This window comes from Tachypleus tridentatus, chromosome 11, assembly GCF_004210375.1.
Source record: "Tachypleus tridentatus isolate NWPU-2018 chromosome 11, ASM421037v1, whole genome shotgun sequence".
In the NCBI taxonomy this organism is placed as follows: domain Eukaryota; kingdom Metazoa; phylum Arthropoda; class Merostomata; order Xiphosura; family Limulidae; genus Tachypleus; species Tachypleus tridentatus.
Genome location: NC_134835.1, coordinates 81,092,427 through 81,108,552, shown reverse-complemented (window position 1 = coordinate 81,108,552; position 16,126 = coordinate 81,092,427). Strand labels below are relative to the sequence as shown.

General features: G+C 32.2%; 1 protein-coding gene across 3 annotated transcripts in view; it reads left to right on the top strand.

The window, feature by feature from the left end:
* Positions 1-4,910: 4,910 nt before the first annotated feature.
* The window catches only part of LOC143232589 (arrestin red cell-like), a 31,692-nt gene continuing 20,476 nt past the window's right edge, over positions 4,911-16,126 (top strand). The window contains exons 1-5 of one of the 3 annotated variants that reach the window (XM_076468199.1): positions 4,913-5,276; positions 9,433-9,585; positions 10,633-10,785; positions 13,452-13,482; positions 15,638-15,698. In XM_076468199.1, the coding sequence (XP_076324314.1) occupies positions 10,742-10,785; positions 13,452-13,482; positions 15,638-15,698 (136 nt within the window). In that variant the 5' untranslated portion in view covers positions 4,913-5,276; positions 9,433-9,585; positions 10,633-10,741. Of the gene's footprint in view, positions 5,277-9,432; positions 9,586-10,632; positions 10,786-13,451; positions 13,483-15,637; positions 15,699-16,126 lie in introns of all 3 variants that reach the window. The other 2 variants (XM_076468200.1, XM_076468198.1) reach the window with 2 other exon arrangements.

Here is a 16,126-nt window from a genome sequence, read left to right as displayed (position 1 = left end):
GCATTTTCGAATGTATCAGTAAGGCTTACAAGTCCAAAATTCCTGTTCTCAACATTCCTGAATGTCCTATCACCTTTTTGCTACCTTTCACTGGTTCCCAATAAAATCAATAGCATTCGGCAATTAACTTATTCCCAAGTCAACCTAAAAGTAATCTTTAAACCGCACAAAATGATTTTTTTTACTCTTTAATGACAAAATACCCCCTTCAAAAATGGCTGGTAATATACAAATATTTATCTTCGTTGCATTCAAGCCTTTATTGAATTAACGACTCGAACTTTAGCTACTAGAATTAAGGAACACGCACATAACAGCCCTTCAATAACTGAAATTTACAACCACACAAGCGAAGACTGCGACGAAAATCTGAATAGTAAACACTTCAGATTAATAGATCCAGATAAAAATTAATGGATGCTAATAAGAAATGAAGCACTCTCAATTCATAACCTACAGCCTAAGCTGAAAAATGAACCAGCTATGTCACTGCAAAAAAACAAACTGCGATCAACTTATCGTGCCTGAGATGAGCAAAAAGTGAAAACTTCATCCAACAAACAGATGTCAATATTTATTGAAATGAAAAATAAACAAAAAACTCTTACGTATTCCATATTCTCAAGTATTCTGGAGGATACAGTGAAGTTCTCTTATATGAATGACGACCTGGAAACATTTACAAACTTAAAAATTTGAAAATACAAGTATTAAAAAGTGTGTTTATTGGACTCAGTGTTTTGTCCACAGAGGGGAATCGAACTATTTGATCTATGTAAAAGAGATTCATTAAAAATGATTGATACTTTACTTAATGTTTGTTCGTTTTTTGAATTTCACGCAAAGCAACACAAGGGCTATCTGCACTAGTCGTCCCTAATTTAGTAGTATAAGACTAGAGAGAAGGCAGCTAGTCATCATCACTCACTGCTAACTCTTGGGCTTCTCTTTTACCAACGAATAGTGGGATTGACCGTAACATTATAACGTCCCCACGGTTAATAGGGCGAGCATGTTTAGTGTGACGGGGATTCGAACATCCGACCCTCAGATTACGAGTCGAGTGCCCTAACCACCTGGCCATGTCGGGCATTTTCGATTCGTATATTACTGATAAACTTTTTTATTAGGTTGCGAATTTTATGCGCGCAAGGTGTGGAGGAAGGAATTTTGACAACAGTTTATGTTACTATAAAACAAAAATAATTATTTTCTTTTTCCCTCCAACCTTGAAATATCAACAATAGTACTTCTACACACTATTTCTCTTAGATTTTATGTATATATATTTTTCTATTTATCGTGTTGGGATTTTAATTTTAATCCATACTTCTTTCTGTGTGTTTTCATTTTCTTTAACATTAACTGCTTTTAATTTTCATTGCCTGATACATCAAAACAGCTAGAACAACTTTCACTATTATATTGTCCTTCTGTTTTGCTGATAAATTATTCTAATTTTACCTATTTCTTTGAACCACGGTGCGATGCAGACATTCTACTATTTTCTGTACGAAATTGAAGTAATTGATGTGGTCAATGACTGAGTTAGCACTATTTTATTTGAATAACACTTCTCGCATAAAATATAAATACAGTGTAGTATAGCTTTTGGTAATCATCTAAGAAAGTTTGCTCTCGGACCACAGAAATGTTTACTCATGTAGGGTTTGCATATGAGCCTAGAACCGACAAGTAACTACTAACTATTGTATTGATGAGTTGACCAAAAAGATTTGTTTGCGAGAATATAAAGTGAGCATGGAAAGTACATGAAAGATTTAAACATGAAAAATGAAGAAGCAACAATTTTTGTTTTTACATAATTTTGAACTATCAAGACATGATGGTACCTCGTGACTCGATGTAAAGCTTTAAAAGGACATCGCTGGGTATTGGAGTTCGAGGAAAGGTAAGATACTTCTTCGACCAATTTAGAAAGCGTGTTTATGATGAACAAACAAAGGATGAAATCAGAAGCAATTGTTCTGTAAGATTTCCCAGGAAAATTAATATTGAGCTTTTTAAATACACGTCTAATTATTTCACTTAGCTTTTGCAAATATGGGTGGTGAATAGTGTTGGTTTTGTTATCTTTTACATTGTATCAATTTAGAAGGGTACCAGTTCTACTTAAAACACCGGATGATGTGTCAAACTTTATTATGGATGAAGTTTTCCTAAAAGTAAAAGAGTACACGCTATGTTTAAAATGCCGAATGATGTGTCAGCCTTCAGTTTTGATGAAGTTTTCTTTGCAAATGTTTTCAACTCTGTTGCTTAAACACTTAATACTATTGCCTTAACATAAGGTTGATTTAAAAAAAAACAACTAGAAATATACGCATCTTTTATTATAAGTAAGTTTTTTTTTCTGGTTTAATGAGTTTGTCATACTGTTTGGTGATGAAAATACTAAAGAACGACAGGCTGATATTGTTTTTTTATTTCTATATTTAAGTGCATTCTGTTGTATATGGAGTTAAGAGACAAGTTATAAATGTGTCATCATCTTTAATCTGGCTTTAACTATAAAACGTACGGTGCATAAACAAAGCCAGGTTGCGCATGGTACGCATCTTGTACACGTGATCTGAGCCATACACTTGAGCAATTACACGATTTACTGAGAAAAAGAAATGACAGAAGTATGTTTCAGGAAATCACGAGTGAAGTCACGGCTATCTTTTCTATAAGAGAATTTGCTTATTGATCAACCACCGGATGCTTACCCTGTGTTTAGGTAGAGACCTTTAAGAAAACGTTGAGCTGTTTACTCGAGGACTTTGTTGAATACAAACTGAAATTAAATAACACAGAAAATTCAAAAGCATTAAATACTAATTGTTTGTTTGTTTTGAATTTCGCGCAAAGCTACTTGAGGGCTATATGCGCTAGCCGTCCCTAATTTAACAGTGTAAGACTAGAGAAAAGGCAATCCGTCATCACCACCCACCCCCACCTATTGGGTTACTCTTTTACCATCACATTATAACGCACCCACGGCTGAAACGGCGAGCAAGTTTGGTGCGAGCGGGATTCGAACCAGCTACCCTTAGATTACGAGTCGAACGCCTTAAACCACTTGGCCATACCAGGCTAAATATTAATTAATGAGAAAGTAAACATAAGATACAATCCTGTATAACGTTGATACAGAAATGTAATTCACCTTATAGTATATTATACATACCTTCGATTTAAATATTCAACGTACGCCAAGAAAATTGAGATATCACATTAGTAAAAAGGTGTAATTATGCAGACCATAATAAAACCATTTTAACATAACGTATGGCTACAGTACTGTATTATCTAATTTACTCATCTGCTAGCATTTTCAGAGTGGAATAAATTCAGCAATGAGTCAAATAAAACATGATCAGAGACCCCTACACAATTGCTTTTCCTTCTTCGAACGTCCACAAGTCAATATCATTAAAAATCGTCACTTCTTTAATACCTCCCCAACCCCGAGATACCTCACTGCTATTTTGTTCTGTGATATCTCTTAAACTGTTCTATAAAACAAAATCCAGCATTACTTGTGCTACATGTATTTACTAAAGTTTAAGGGCCTGTTTCGAGTCTTATAATAAACAAAGATACAACATTTTCATAAAATTTCACAAAGTTCATTTGAAAGTTTTAGAATTTAATAAAAAGTGAAAATCATAACATACCTTTATTCTTACGTGATTTCGATGTGAATATGCATTATAATGAAGGTTAATTGTTGTTGTTTTTTTTACATGTTTCTCAGGTACCAAGGGTTATCTTTACATTACAATTTCTTTAATATCAAAAGTAAGTTCAAGCCGGAAACTTACAAAGTGGGTAATTTTGCACACAAGAACACTTTGGAAGCAGCTATAGGCATAATATTGTACTCGGTTTGCTGTACAATATCTATCACGGTGATTTTAAACTCTTCCTGAATATTTTTTAGGATCGCGGGTTTGAATCCCCGTCACACCAAACATGCTCGCCCTTTTAGCCGTGGGTGGGTTATAACGTGACGGTCAATACCACTATTCGTTGGTTAAAGATAGCCCAAGAGTTGGCGATGGGGATGATGACAAGCTGCCTTCCCTCTAGTCATACACTGCTAAATTAGGGACGGCTAGCGCAGATAGCCCTCGTATAGCTTTCCGCGAAATTAAAAACAAACAAACAAACTGGAATTACTCGCCCATCACAAACTTTTGAACTATTAGTTTATCAACGAATAGAGGGATTGACAGTGCCTTATAAACCTCCTCCCCGACGTCTGAAAAGGAGAGTATGTTTCTTCACAGGGATTCGAATCCGTGACACTCAGATTGCAAGTCGAGTGCTTAAACTCACAAACCATACGCTTATATTAAAAATTCATGATTAAACCTGTGATACGCACATTGCACAACTTCTATTTTAGGAGTTTTGTGCTTAAATGATAAGCAAACCTTATCGAATGGAAATTTAGTGTTACAGTACTTGTTGTGGATAATCCATGAAGCTTTTTAATTTTTGACATCAAACTGGCATTCCAATATCTTATTTTCCATTGCATATAACATCAGCTGTTTGATTTCATTTCTTTTTTTTACTGAACTGTTTCTTTGTATTGTTTGTTTGTTTGTTTTTCATCGTGAAGTAAATAAAAAAATAATGATAAAATATTTTATTCACTATGTATTCTTCAAAATATTTGACCGATGTGTATATATAAAATCGAGCAGTTACTTTATAATAAAACAAAATACACAACTCCATTTTTTGAAATGTTAAAAATAAAGTAAAAATTCCAGGGATATTTTAAAACATTTCTCATGTAAGGGGACGAAGAGGAACTATAAAGTTCCTGAACACCCCAGTTGGAGAGAGAAATCAGAAGAGTTCTCTCTCTCTAAACTGAACCCCAGCCACGTTAGTTTATAATAAAACATCATACGGTAGGTGAATCTGGGCGTTGTATATGCCTGATTCAAGTCACATATAAAACGTTGACCATAAGCTTGCGAATGAAATGTAAAATAACGTGGAAGGAGAAAATAAATATCGTTTTGAAGTTTTGTTATATCCAAAATGAGAACAGTTTAAAAAACTAATGAAATGATTAATTTATTAGTTAATATTCAAGTCGACGCATGAGTACTAGTAGTTACCGTAGCTACACGCATCTAACTGCACTGTATATGGCTCTTACGCTTTATGATATAGAATGATGGAGAAAATGTAGGATACGTGCATTGATGGAAATCGTGTGAGACATTCAGAGGAAGCCCACCGTTTATGTAAGTGTTATTAAATCTGTGTTATATAAGAAACTTATGGAAATACGATTTGCATTTGTTTTACTGATTATTATTACTTTGTGTTAACTCGTGGATATTTTACAAAATTATATGCATGTTACTAAAAATTTTACTTCTAATATCATTAGAGCATGTGCTACAAAGTTGACATTTGGTGCTTTGTTCCTAATCTTTACGCAGTTACGACTTTTAAGTTATATTACGTTTACAGGGAGGGCATATTTGTCTGAAATTTATGTTATTGTAGATGTAAGAGACACTGAGTGTTATTTTTACACTGATGGTGGTAACTGCTGTTACAATTTATAGACAAATGCACTAATTACTCAATTTATTGTACCACACGTTTGTCATCCGTGATCTAGCATATCCAGTTAGTAATTGTTTAAAATTTGAATGGCAGTTTTAAACTTTTATGAGCATAAATTTCAATTCCAGTGGTCTTTTCTTTTTGTGTAAATTGTATATATAGATTTTATTTATAGATACACATGCAAATACCTTTCATTTCCTCTCCAAAACAAGTTGAAGGTAAAGTATTCAGCTTTCAAACCAAATTTAGGACTTTTCTTTTTTTCACTTCTTTTCAGCTGGACAAATCGTAATATGAAAAATATGGCAATAATTTAATAACTAAACTCATACACATTACCACATTTATGGAGAGGTGGGGTTTCAGAGTTCTGGAACTTTTCTGTGCTATAATTTGTTTGTTTGTTTTTTATTTGAGAAATTATTTACTGACAGTTTTGCTTACATTGAGGTTATATAAGGTGGTACTCAGATGTAGAGAAAGCAACATATTTTTTCTTATATTTATTAGGTTTGGCAGTCTACCCTGTTTACATTCTATTATCTAATCCTTCACACATTGAGCAGGGATGAAGAATGACAGAGCAGGCTGTACATTGGCTCATATGAGCTTCCTGTCTATCTTAAATGTCTTTGAAGGTGGCATTTAAATGCATTTATATTACTCACAGAAACTGCTTCATTTGGAAAGTTATTCCAAACATCCACTACTCTTTCAGAGAAAAAGAACTTCCTTAAATCTTTTCTGGAGCTTTGCTTTTATATTTTATACTGGTGGCCTCTAGTTATAGAATTATTAAATATAAAAAAAAACCTGCAGCATGTAATATTTCAAAGCCTTTAAAAAATTTAAGATCTCAATTAAACCAATCCTTAAATTATAGGTTTCAAGTGTAGTGAAATGTAATTTCTCTAACATCTGATATGCAAAATTATGATAACCTGATGAACTTGTTAAGGTAAATCTACATCCCTTTGAAGTTATGGATGTTACACTTGAGGTACAATATTCTGTGTGAGGCCTGATAAGTGCCTTGTACAACCTAAGTATAACATTACATTTCTTATTTTAAATAGTTCTTGTAATTGTACCTAAAACCTGATTTGAGGCTTTTGTAGCTTTAGCACATTGTTTGCTAATAGTAAGAGATTAGCAATCACTCTTGTGTCTGTTTCTGCATTGACAGATTCAGTTAAATTGGCATCTAGAAAACAGTCATATTGTTCATTGTTGAACCCCAAATGTAAATAAGTATACTTTTCAGGATTATAAAGCATCTGTTGTGCATTTTACCATTTTAACATATTCTGAAGATCATCTTGTAATTTTGTAACCTAGTATTAACTAATATACTTTCATATTATGATATCAGAAATTGGTTTTATGATGAGTTTAAAGTTTTAAGACAATGGTGTTTAGTTTTACAATGTGAATTAAAAATTAAAGGCAGCATCAGAGTTTAACCAATTTGAGAACATTGGAGTAAAACTGTGATTAATGTATTTCAAAATTCCATATTAATTTTTTTAATTATTACATTGACACCTTAGCTAATAACTTCTTATAAGTCTGTAAAGTGTAATTAATTTTGTAGAATAAAACAAAGTTATACACTCTCCTAGACATATTAGTTTATTTTCAGAGCTATATCAGGAAAGAAATTTTGGAGTTGGTGAACCAGGTTTGAATCTGTGTAATATCACAAACTTTTCTCTTCAATTTAAAGTATTGGTGTGTTATAAGAATGACAGTTGATCCCATAGCATGGATGGTGAATGTTAGGGTGCTGACTGATTGTCTTTCTTTCCTCTGGTTAGTAATTTGATATCAGGGGTGGTGGAAAATAACCTTAGTATCTAAGCCTTAAATTCAAAACAAACACACAGGAGTGTAGAACAACAAAATATGTTCCTTAGTTTTTAGCCTTTAAAAATAGCTTAAAGCTGTTTTTTCTTGCATTTTGATTATTTATTATTCTGAATTAATTGTCCTTTCGACTAGCAAGAATTAGAGAGAAAATAAAGCTTTTAAGAGCAACATATACAGCAGCTAAAAATGACATTTAGGAAGTGAGAAATAGTGTTAGAGCTAGAAGTAGTAAATTTAACTGTAATTAGCTGGTTCTGTTAATTAACAGTTTTTGGACTTTAAAGTCTGCAGATTAAAACTAGGTGAGGAAAGGAATACAGGAGAAACAGATAGGAATGGTAATGCAAAACTTTAGGATATTATAGTTGTAGATGATATTTTGGGTATGGCATTTAGGTAGGGTAATATCCTGGGTAAACAGGAAGTAAAAATATGATTATTTTTAATTAAAAGCAGTATTGAAAGATATAAAAGACAGAGTGAGTAAGATAACTAAGGGTATTAGCAGTAATGTAGTATTTGTTTTGTGCATATATGCTGATGATGTAGCAGAGGCATTGCTAAGAGCTGGCACATGAGGCACAACCCCATTTCAGTTTGACAGTGCCCTGAATCCCCAGCTGGTATCTTGACAAATCAGAATAGAAAACCTTGATTGGTATGATACTGAAACACCAAATATTTTCATGCCTGTGGGCTCAAACCCTGAATATTTTAAGCACTTAGAAATGCCTCTGTGATGTAGGAAGGGGTAGGTCAGAGGAGTTAATTAAAAATTATAGGAAACTGATAAAGACATTTAAAATGAAAATGCACATTTTTTGTACTTATTAACTGTGAGGGTAAGATTCTGAGTAAATCTTAATTCACTGTGTAAAAATGAACTGATAAGTTGGATGAATCTGTGTGATCAATTTGATTGAGATAAGAACATTTTGAAATGGGTGAGATATGTGTGAATAGGCTGAGGTTGGCATGTTTTTAAGAGCTATCAAGTCAACTATGAGGGAAATTTTAAACTAGAGCTTAACAAAAGAGTGCTAAAATCAAATAAGTGCAAGAAAGCTAACAAGTGAAGTATGTGGAAGATTGCAGAATAGGAACAAAGTGTTTGACTTAAGAAAAAAGGCTTACTTGTTTTTATCTGATGATGAATTTAAAGCTCTTATTAGAATAGAAAATTTTGACATTTTGAGAATTATTAAGACTTGGTTGTATTTAGAAAACTGTGATAATAGAAATTTATATGAAATAGAATATTATTGGCTCTTTAATAGAGTACAACCTGTTGAAGTTCAGGATATTAAAGAGGATAAAAAGAAGGTTGAATCAGTGTGGATATCTATTAGTGGACATAATGATAAAGGGTTTAAAATTGGAATCTGTTGTAGACCACATGATCAGATTAATGTTGTTTTTTAATTTATTAATTTCATCAAGAATGCAACAGCTGACAAAGTGTTATCATGAGAAATTTTAATTTCAGGAATATTAATCAGGAGATTTTGGTGGCTCGTAAGTCCCCACCCATCCATATGTTATATTCAATTACGCATGTATTATAAATTTCTTTTTTTTTCAGAGAAATATGGCCGATGTAAGCCCATTTACACTTGAAGAGCGTAGTGTGACAAGTACATGGGTACATAAGTACAAGAATACTGGTGACAGTACGCAGATACACTGGATACATAAGATATATGGATGGATAGGGGCTTACAGGCCATCCTGTACAACTACAGAGATACTTTTTTTACAAACCTTTTACATGGCACCTTGTCAAATGCTTTTTAAAAATCCAGGTGTACCAAATCTACATCCTTACCCTCATCTATATAAGCAGTAACCTTTTCAAAGAATGATAAAATGTTTTGAAGGCAAATTAATTCTACATTAATGAAACCATTTTGACTATCCAATAAAATTTTAAAGTTTGTTAGCATCTTTTAACAGATTTTCCAAAGCTTTTTCCACAATTGATGCAAGAGTAATGGGTCTATAATTACTAGGAGAGTTTTTATCACCTCTCTTGAAAAAGTTACATTAGCTCACTTCCAATCTTCTGGTACCTGCCCATTATTCAACGACTGACAAAAAAAAATAGTAGTAAGTATTCGCATTCAATCTTTAACCTCCTTCAAAATCCTTGTGGAAATCCTGGCCAAATCTTTTCTTAACCATCTCTGAATTAATGTAGTCATCTTGTTTGATCTTATTTCCATTTATCAACTGTTCAAGATGTGGAACACTGCTAAAATCTTTATTAGTAAAAGCCAATGAAAAAGCAAAATGTAATAGCTAGCCATATCATAATTATCAGGTACTAACCTTCCTTTATCAAGGATCCTACCTCCATTTGAACATCTTGTTTACTTTTAATGTGTTTAAAGAAATTCTTACTGTTAATTTTACATTTTCAGCCACACTTTTCTCATACATCCTTTTTGATGTTCTAATTTCCTGTTCCACCAACTTTATTGATTTTGTGGAATTTTTAAAATTTCCTACAATACTAAGAAATATATGATGCTTTTCTTTAATTTTATTTCTCAAACTCCTTGTGAGTCAACCTGTTTTTTTACTTACAGCTACCCTTTTCTTCTTATAAGGAATATATTTACTTTGAATATTTAAAAATTCATCATTAAAAATGTTCCATATGTGATCAGTTTCTCCAAATAACATAGCTGCTCAATTAACAACAGAATTCTTGTCACATGCCTTCAAAACTTGCTTTTTTGAAGTTTGTAACCATAATATCATTTTCCTTATCTCCATATGCTGGAAAATATCTTGTAACTTATGACATATGATATGACAGAAGTGTTTCTATATTTCCTAATTTAACAGTCTGTTTTGTTTTCTTTTACTTTCAGATAATATTATGTTTACCAGTTTAAGGTTTCTTGAGCATAAACTATTTCTCACTTACTGTAAATATTTGAAATAATCAAGTTATTTGCCATTAAGATATAATAGATATTTCATGAGCTCTATGTTAATATTTTGTTTGTTAAATTTTTTTTTTTTTAATTAGGTTTGACAAAACTTCAGGTTCTTTCTAATTAATATGGTACTAAACATTTTTTGCTATTAACTAACTTGATAAAGAAATTAACTGAAGGGCTTCTATGTATGCTCTTTATTTCTAAGGTAATCTATGGTTGAGAACAACCAGTTCTTTTGGTGACCACTAAGTCATTAAACCAGTTCCATCATCTGTAACAATCAGTTTTTGTCATACATATGTTTAAGTGGTAGGATGGATAGTAGTTCAGATGATCAAGGAAAACGTACAGGCACACGGTGAGTGTTTTAAATGTTTCTATATACACTTTACATAAAAGCAAATTTAATATAACTGTCATATTGAAATCCTATTTTTCTATCTTGAATGAAACAATGTAACAAAATTTTTACTTTTTCTTGTTTCTGGGCAGGAAGTGTTATTTCCCAATTGATTATGCCTAAAGTAAATGGAAAAGACATATTTTTCTCTTCAAACTTTGCTTTTGTGACCTGGGAGCATATAACTAAAATATGATGGGAGACTATATTTAGGGGCTGATACGTGAAAGTGATTTACATTACACTCACAAATTTCAAAAAATTACTCACTTCTAAACATTTTTGTATAACTTTAGTATAAATGCATGTAAATCTTGATTCATATGTTGTTTTATTCAGACCTCATGTAAATGAAAATTGTGCAAATCTGTCTGTTTTTACATAGAAAATAGGTTAATTTCTAATTTCATTATCCAGGTCACAAAAGCAACGTTTGAAGGGAATAATGGTTATTTTCTGTACTTTTACAACATAAGCAATTAAGAATAACACATACTATCCAGGAACAAAATTTGTGTTACATAGTGTGATATTTTGATTTTTGCAAGACTGTGAAGAAGTATGCAGTTCTCATAACATGTGATAACAAACTGTTTAGTAGTAAGGCAATGAAATGATGAACTAGTTAGTTAGAGTTTATACAAGTTTCATAAAAATTATTAGTTCTATTTACAGAACAGTAATTTATTTTATTAATTGTTAAAAATCCTCTCCACTTCAGTAACAATTTAAAAAAACAGTCATGATAAAATGAGCTGAGCACAATAAGTTTATTGAGGAAATATCATATTTCTGGTTAGGTTGTAATAATAGTGTTTGAAAAGCTTTTAAAGATAACCTATGTGACAAGTTGCATGGTTTGAGTGTCTTTTTAGGGAAGTTTATTTAGGATAAAATTGTTATGAATTTGGTAGCTGTATTTTATAAATATTGGATTCATGGTGGATTTTGTAATCAAGGAGGGTTATAAGATAACATATGGACAATGAGGGACCATTTGGTACTTCAAACTTGTCCTTCACACGTACCCCTCAGAAAAATGAAAATTTAAATCCACCTATGAAACATCAATTCCCCTCTTAAGATTCAGTAAAATGTTGAGTTCCAGCACTACAAATGAGAACTTGCTTCTTAAACTAATCACCCTATTACAAAAATAAAATTTGCCTAGGTGTAGACAGACCTTTCTCTTCTGAATCGTAAACTTTTCCTGTGGTCCTGATGTTTTAAATATAGCACAAAGAAATCAGACCTTTATCTTACTGATACTTCAGTAATTTCATCTTTTACCATTATCTTCTCAAGAGCAAATAGGTCTTAACCTTTCTCTATAAGATAATCCTTTCATCTTTGGAAGCATGTTAGCCCTTCTCTGACCCTCTTTCCAATAATTCAGTACCATTTTTTTTTTAAGTAGGCTAAAAGTGTGTACATTATTCCAAGTGAAACCTAACTTGTGGGTTGTATTTAGAGAAAATTACTTCTTGTTCACATCTAATCAATATGCTATGAATACATACCAAATTCTGTTAACTTTACTACAAACCAAAGAGCATTGCCTCAAAGATTTCAGTGACTTATCCACCACTGTGTCAAAATCCTTTATTTGAATCATACTGTCGAGTCTATCCCAATCTGTATTACATGTGTGATATAAATTGTTATAATCCAAATGCATTATTATGTACTTATTATAATTAAAGAATTTCTGCCCACACCTCATAGTTTTGAATAGAAACTTTACCATTGAAATCTTTTAAAGGCCTATCTTCTATTTTAACATACTTAAAAAAATATCATAGTTGTTAGTTTAAAGATTATTAGCAGGCTGTTTCTCATAAACCCTGTATTTATGTATTTATCACTAATATTCCTTATGTTTTTCGCAAGCCAGTTTTGTTTTATCTTCCTTGTTATTTTCCTATTTTTAGGAACATATGTGACTTAAACTGAAAGAAATTTATTTTCAAAATGCCATAAAGTTGTCTCATACCATCTTTTAATTTGCTATCTCAGTTTGTTAATGACAAAATTTGTGTGATAGCTTTAAAATCTGCTTATAAAATATATTACAACTTGAAACTTGATTCTTTTATCTCAATATGCAGCAAAGTATTGAACCTAATCATTTTTCTTAAAGTGTTTCACCAGTTCACCTCCTGTAATCATTAATGGTTGCCAATAAATATAAAATGACATTCCTCTTAGTTAGCTTTCTAACCATCTGGTAAATGAACTATTCTGAACCGTTAATCATCCCAGTAGCTTGACACTAAACTTGATGACTTGCATTGCTGATATCTAAGGTTTGGTTTCTCATGGTGGATATATTGCTGATAGTCCACTGTGTAGCTTTATTTTAGAATTAAAACAACTCTCATCTCCTTCTATTCTAATAAATATAATCCATCTCAGTGGATCCAAAATTAAAGTTTATCTTAATAAGCCAAAATATCCTGCTTTCCTTAACTTTGCTTGTTTATGTGTTATTTTTTTCAGTTTGCCATGTTGTGCTTCTGTTCTCAGTTTATGGACAATGAAATTTTGAATGTATTTCTTTGTGTTCTTTCAACGGTGATAAGTGTATACTTTTTCATGTACAATTTATTCTCTCTTTATTTCAGGGTTTTTAAGAAAAGTTCACCTAATGGGAAGGTAACTAACCAGCAATTAAACTACTTCTTTCACAAAAACGTGTACATGCCCAGTGTATATACTGTATTATTTGTATAATAGAAACTAGCTCAAGATTAGTGATAGTTTTATGATGTTGTTAAAGTATCTTGATTCATTATCACTTTATATTCTGTTTTAGCAGTTGTAAAACCCATTCAGTCACTTATTTCTTGATTAATAAATTCTAAACCAATATTAACTTTATTTAAATAGGAAGAGTAAGTTCATATTTTGAAACACTAAAACTAGATTGAAAGGAAAATAAGAAATGTCTTAAATATATCAAATGAAACATGAACTGAATCAAGGCTTATTCATCCTATTTTGTGTGATGTTGAAAAATATCCTAAGTTTGGGTTTATCTAGCACACTAAGTAAACCTAGATTAGACATAAATATAGAAAAAATGGGTATAAACATACACTGCTGGCCAAAATCGTAAGGCCAATGAACATAAAGAAAAAATATGCATTTTGCCTTGTTAGACTCAACCACTTATTTGAGTAGAGCTTCAAAAGATGAAAATAAGAAAAGGAAAAATAAAACTTTTTCAGCATTTAATAGGGAAAATGTAAACACTAGCCTAAATACTAGCTGGTCAAAAGTTTAAGACCACACTGAAACGAAGCATTAATCAGTAAACACATAACAAAATTTAGTAATTTGTGTTCAAGCATTAGCATTGTCAACATCTCCCACTGACATCTCCTGTGTTACATTGGGTAAAAACATGGCAAACGCTGAAGAGTTGACAGAGTTTGAACGTAGCGGAATTGTCGAGCTGCAAAAGCAAGGTTTCTCTCAATGTGCCATCGCTGGTGAGATTGGGCATAGTAAAACTGCTGTTGCAAATTTCTTAAAAGACCCTGAGGGATACGGAACGAGAATTTCAAGTGGTCGGCCCAAGAAAATTTCATCAGCATTGAGCAGAAGGATTCGACAGGTTGTCCAGCAAGACACCAGTTGATCATCGAACTAGATTAAGGCCCTTATGGACACAGAATGCAGCTCAAGAACAATAATAAGATGGTATCTAAGAGAGAAAGGCTTTAAAAACCATAAACATCTTCAAAGGCCATGCCTCCTTCCACACCACCAAACAGCTTGGTTAAACTTTGCTGAGAAGCACCAAACATGGGACATAGAAAAATGGAAGAAGGGTTTGTTTTCTGATGAGAAAAAATTTAACCTGGATGGTCCAGATGGCTTCCAATGTTACTGGCATGATAAGGATATCCCACCAGAGACATTTTCTACATGGCACAATGGAGGAGATTCCATCATGATCTGGGGTGCTTTCTCCCTCCATGGAACAATGGAGCTTCAGGTTATACAGGGGCATCAAACAGGGGCTGGCTACTTTGGCATATTGGAGAGAGCATCCTTATTGACTGAAAGCCCTCGCTTGTGTGGAAATGACTGAATTCTTCAGTAGGACAATGCTGCAATCTACAATGCCTGCAGGATAAAGGACATTTTTATGGCAAATAATGTGGTTCTTTTTGACTATCCAGCATGTTTGCCCAAACTGAACCCCATTGAAAATGTTTGGGGGTGGATGGCAAGGGAAGTCTATAGAAATGGATGTCAATTCCAAACAGTGCATGATCTTCCTGAAGCCATCTTCACCACTTGGAATAACATTCATGCCAGCCTTCTGCAAATGCTTATATCAACCATGCCAAAGTGAATGTTTGCAGTTATTTGCAATGATGGCCATGCAACTCACTACTGAGACCACTTGTTGGGCATTTCCTACCCTGTTTAGGACTTCTTTTCGGTATGGTCTGAAACTTTTGACCAGCTAGTATTTAGGCTAATTTCATAGTGTTCACATTTTCCCTATTAAATGCTAAAAAAGTTTTTTTTTTTTTATTTTCCCTTTTCTTATTTTCATCTTTCGAAGGTCCACTCAAGTAAGTGGTTAAGTCTAACAATGCAAAATGCATATTTTTTTCTTTATGTTCATTGGCCTTAAGATTTTGGCCAGCAGTGTATTAAAATATTTACACAGGAATACTTAAAATGCATGTGATTTAGTTCAATAATTTTTGTTACAAAGTAACAAAGCTTTTCTATTGTCATAATACTAACTTAGTTTTCTTTGATATTGATTGATTAATTTTTTTTCTAGATTACAGTGTATTTGGGAAAAAGAGATTTTATAGACCATATTACTCATGTTGAACCAATAGGTAAGCACAAGTACATGTAAATAAATTGTGCTCTTATTGAAATTTCAGTGAGGTGTGTTGTGTATAAAGGAAGAAGTATGCCTAATTGAGTGTAATATTAATAGTATTACATTGGTATCTTGTATTATTAATTTAAAGCTGTGTTATTCAAGTTTAAAACTATATGAGTATTATTATAGAAGATTCATGTAAGGTTTATCTAAAAACTACTTGTAAAAATGCCACTATAGACTATCGTAAAAGCTATTGATGCATTAAATTAGATAAATTATAAAAAGCTTTAGATTAACCTTCTGAGGAATACAGAGCTTTCAACAATAAACTTAAATATTAATAAAATTAAAATAATTAATTTGTAGGTTATAAGTACTTTATGTATTCTTATGATGTAAAACTTTAGGTAGCAAAGCATGACATTTATATGCTAT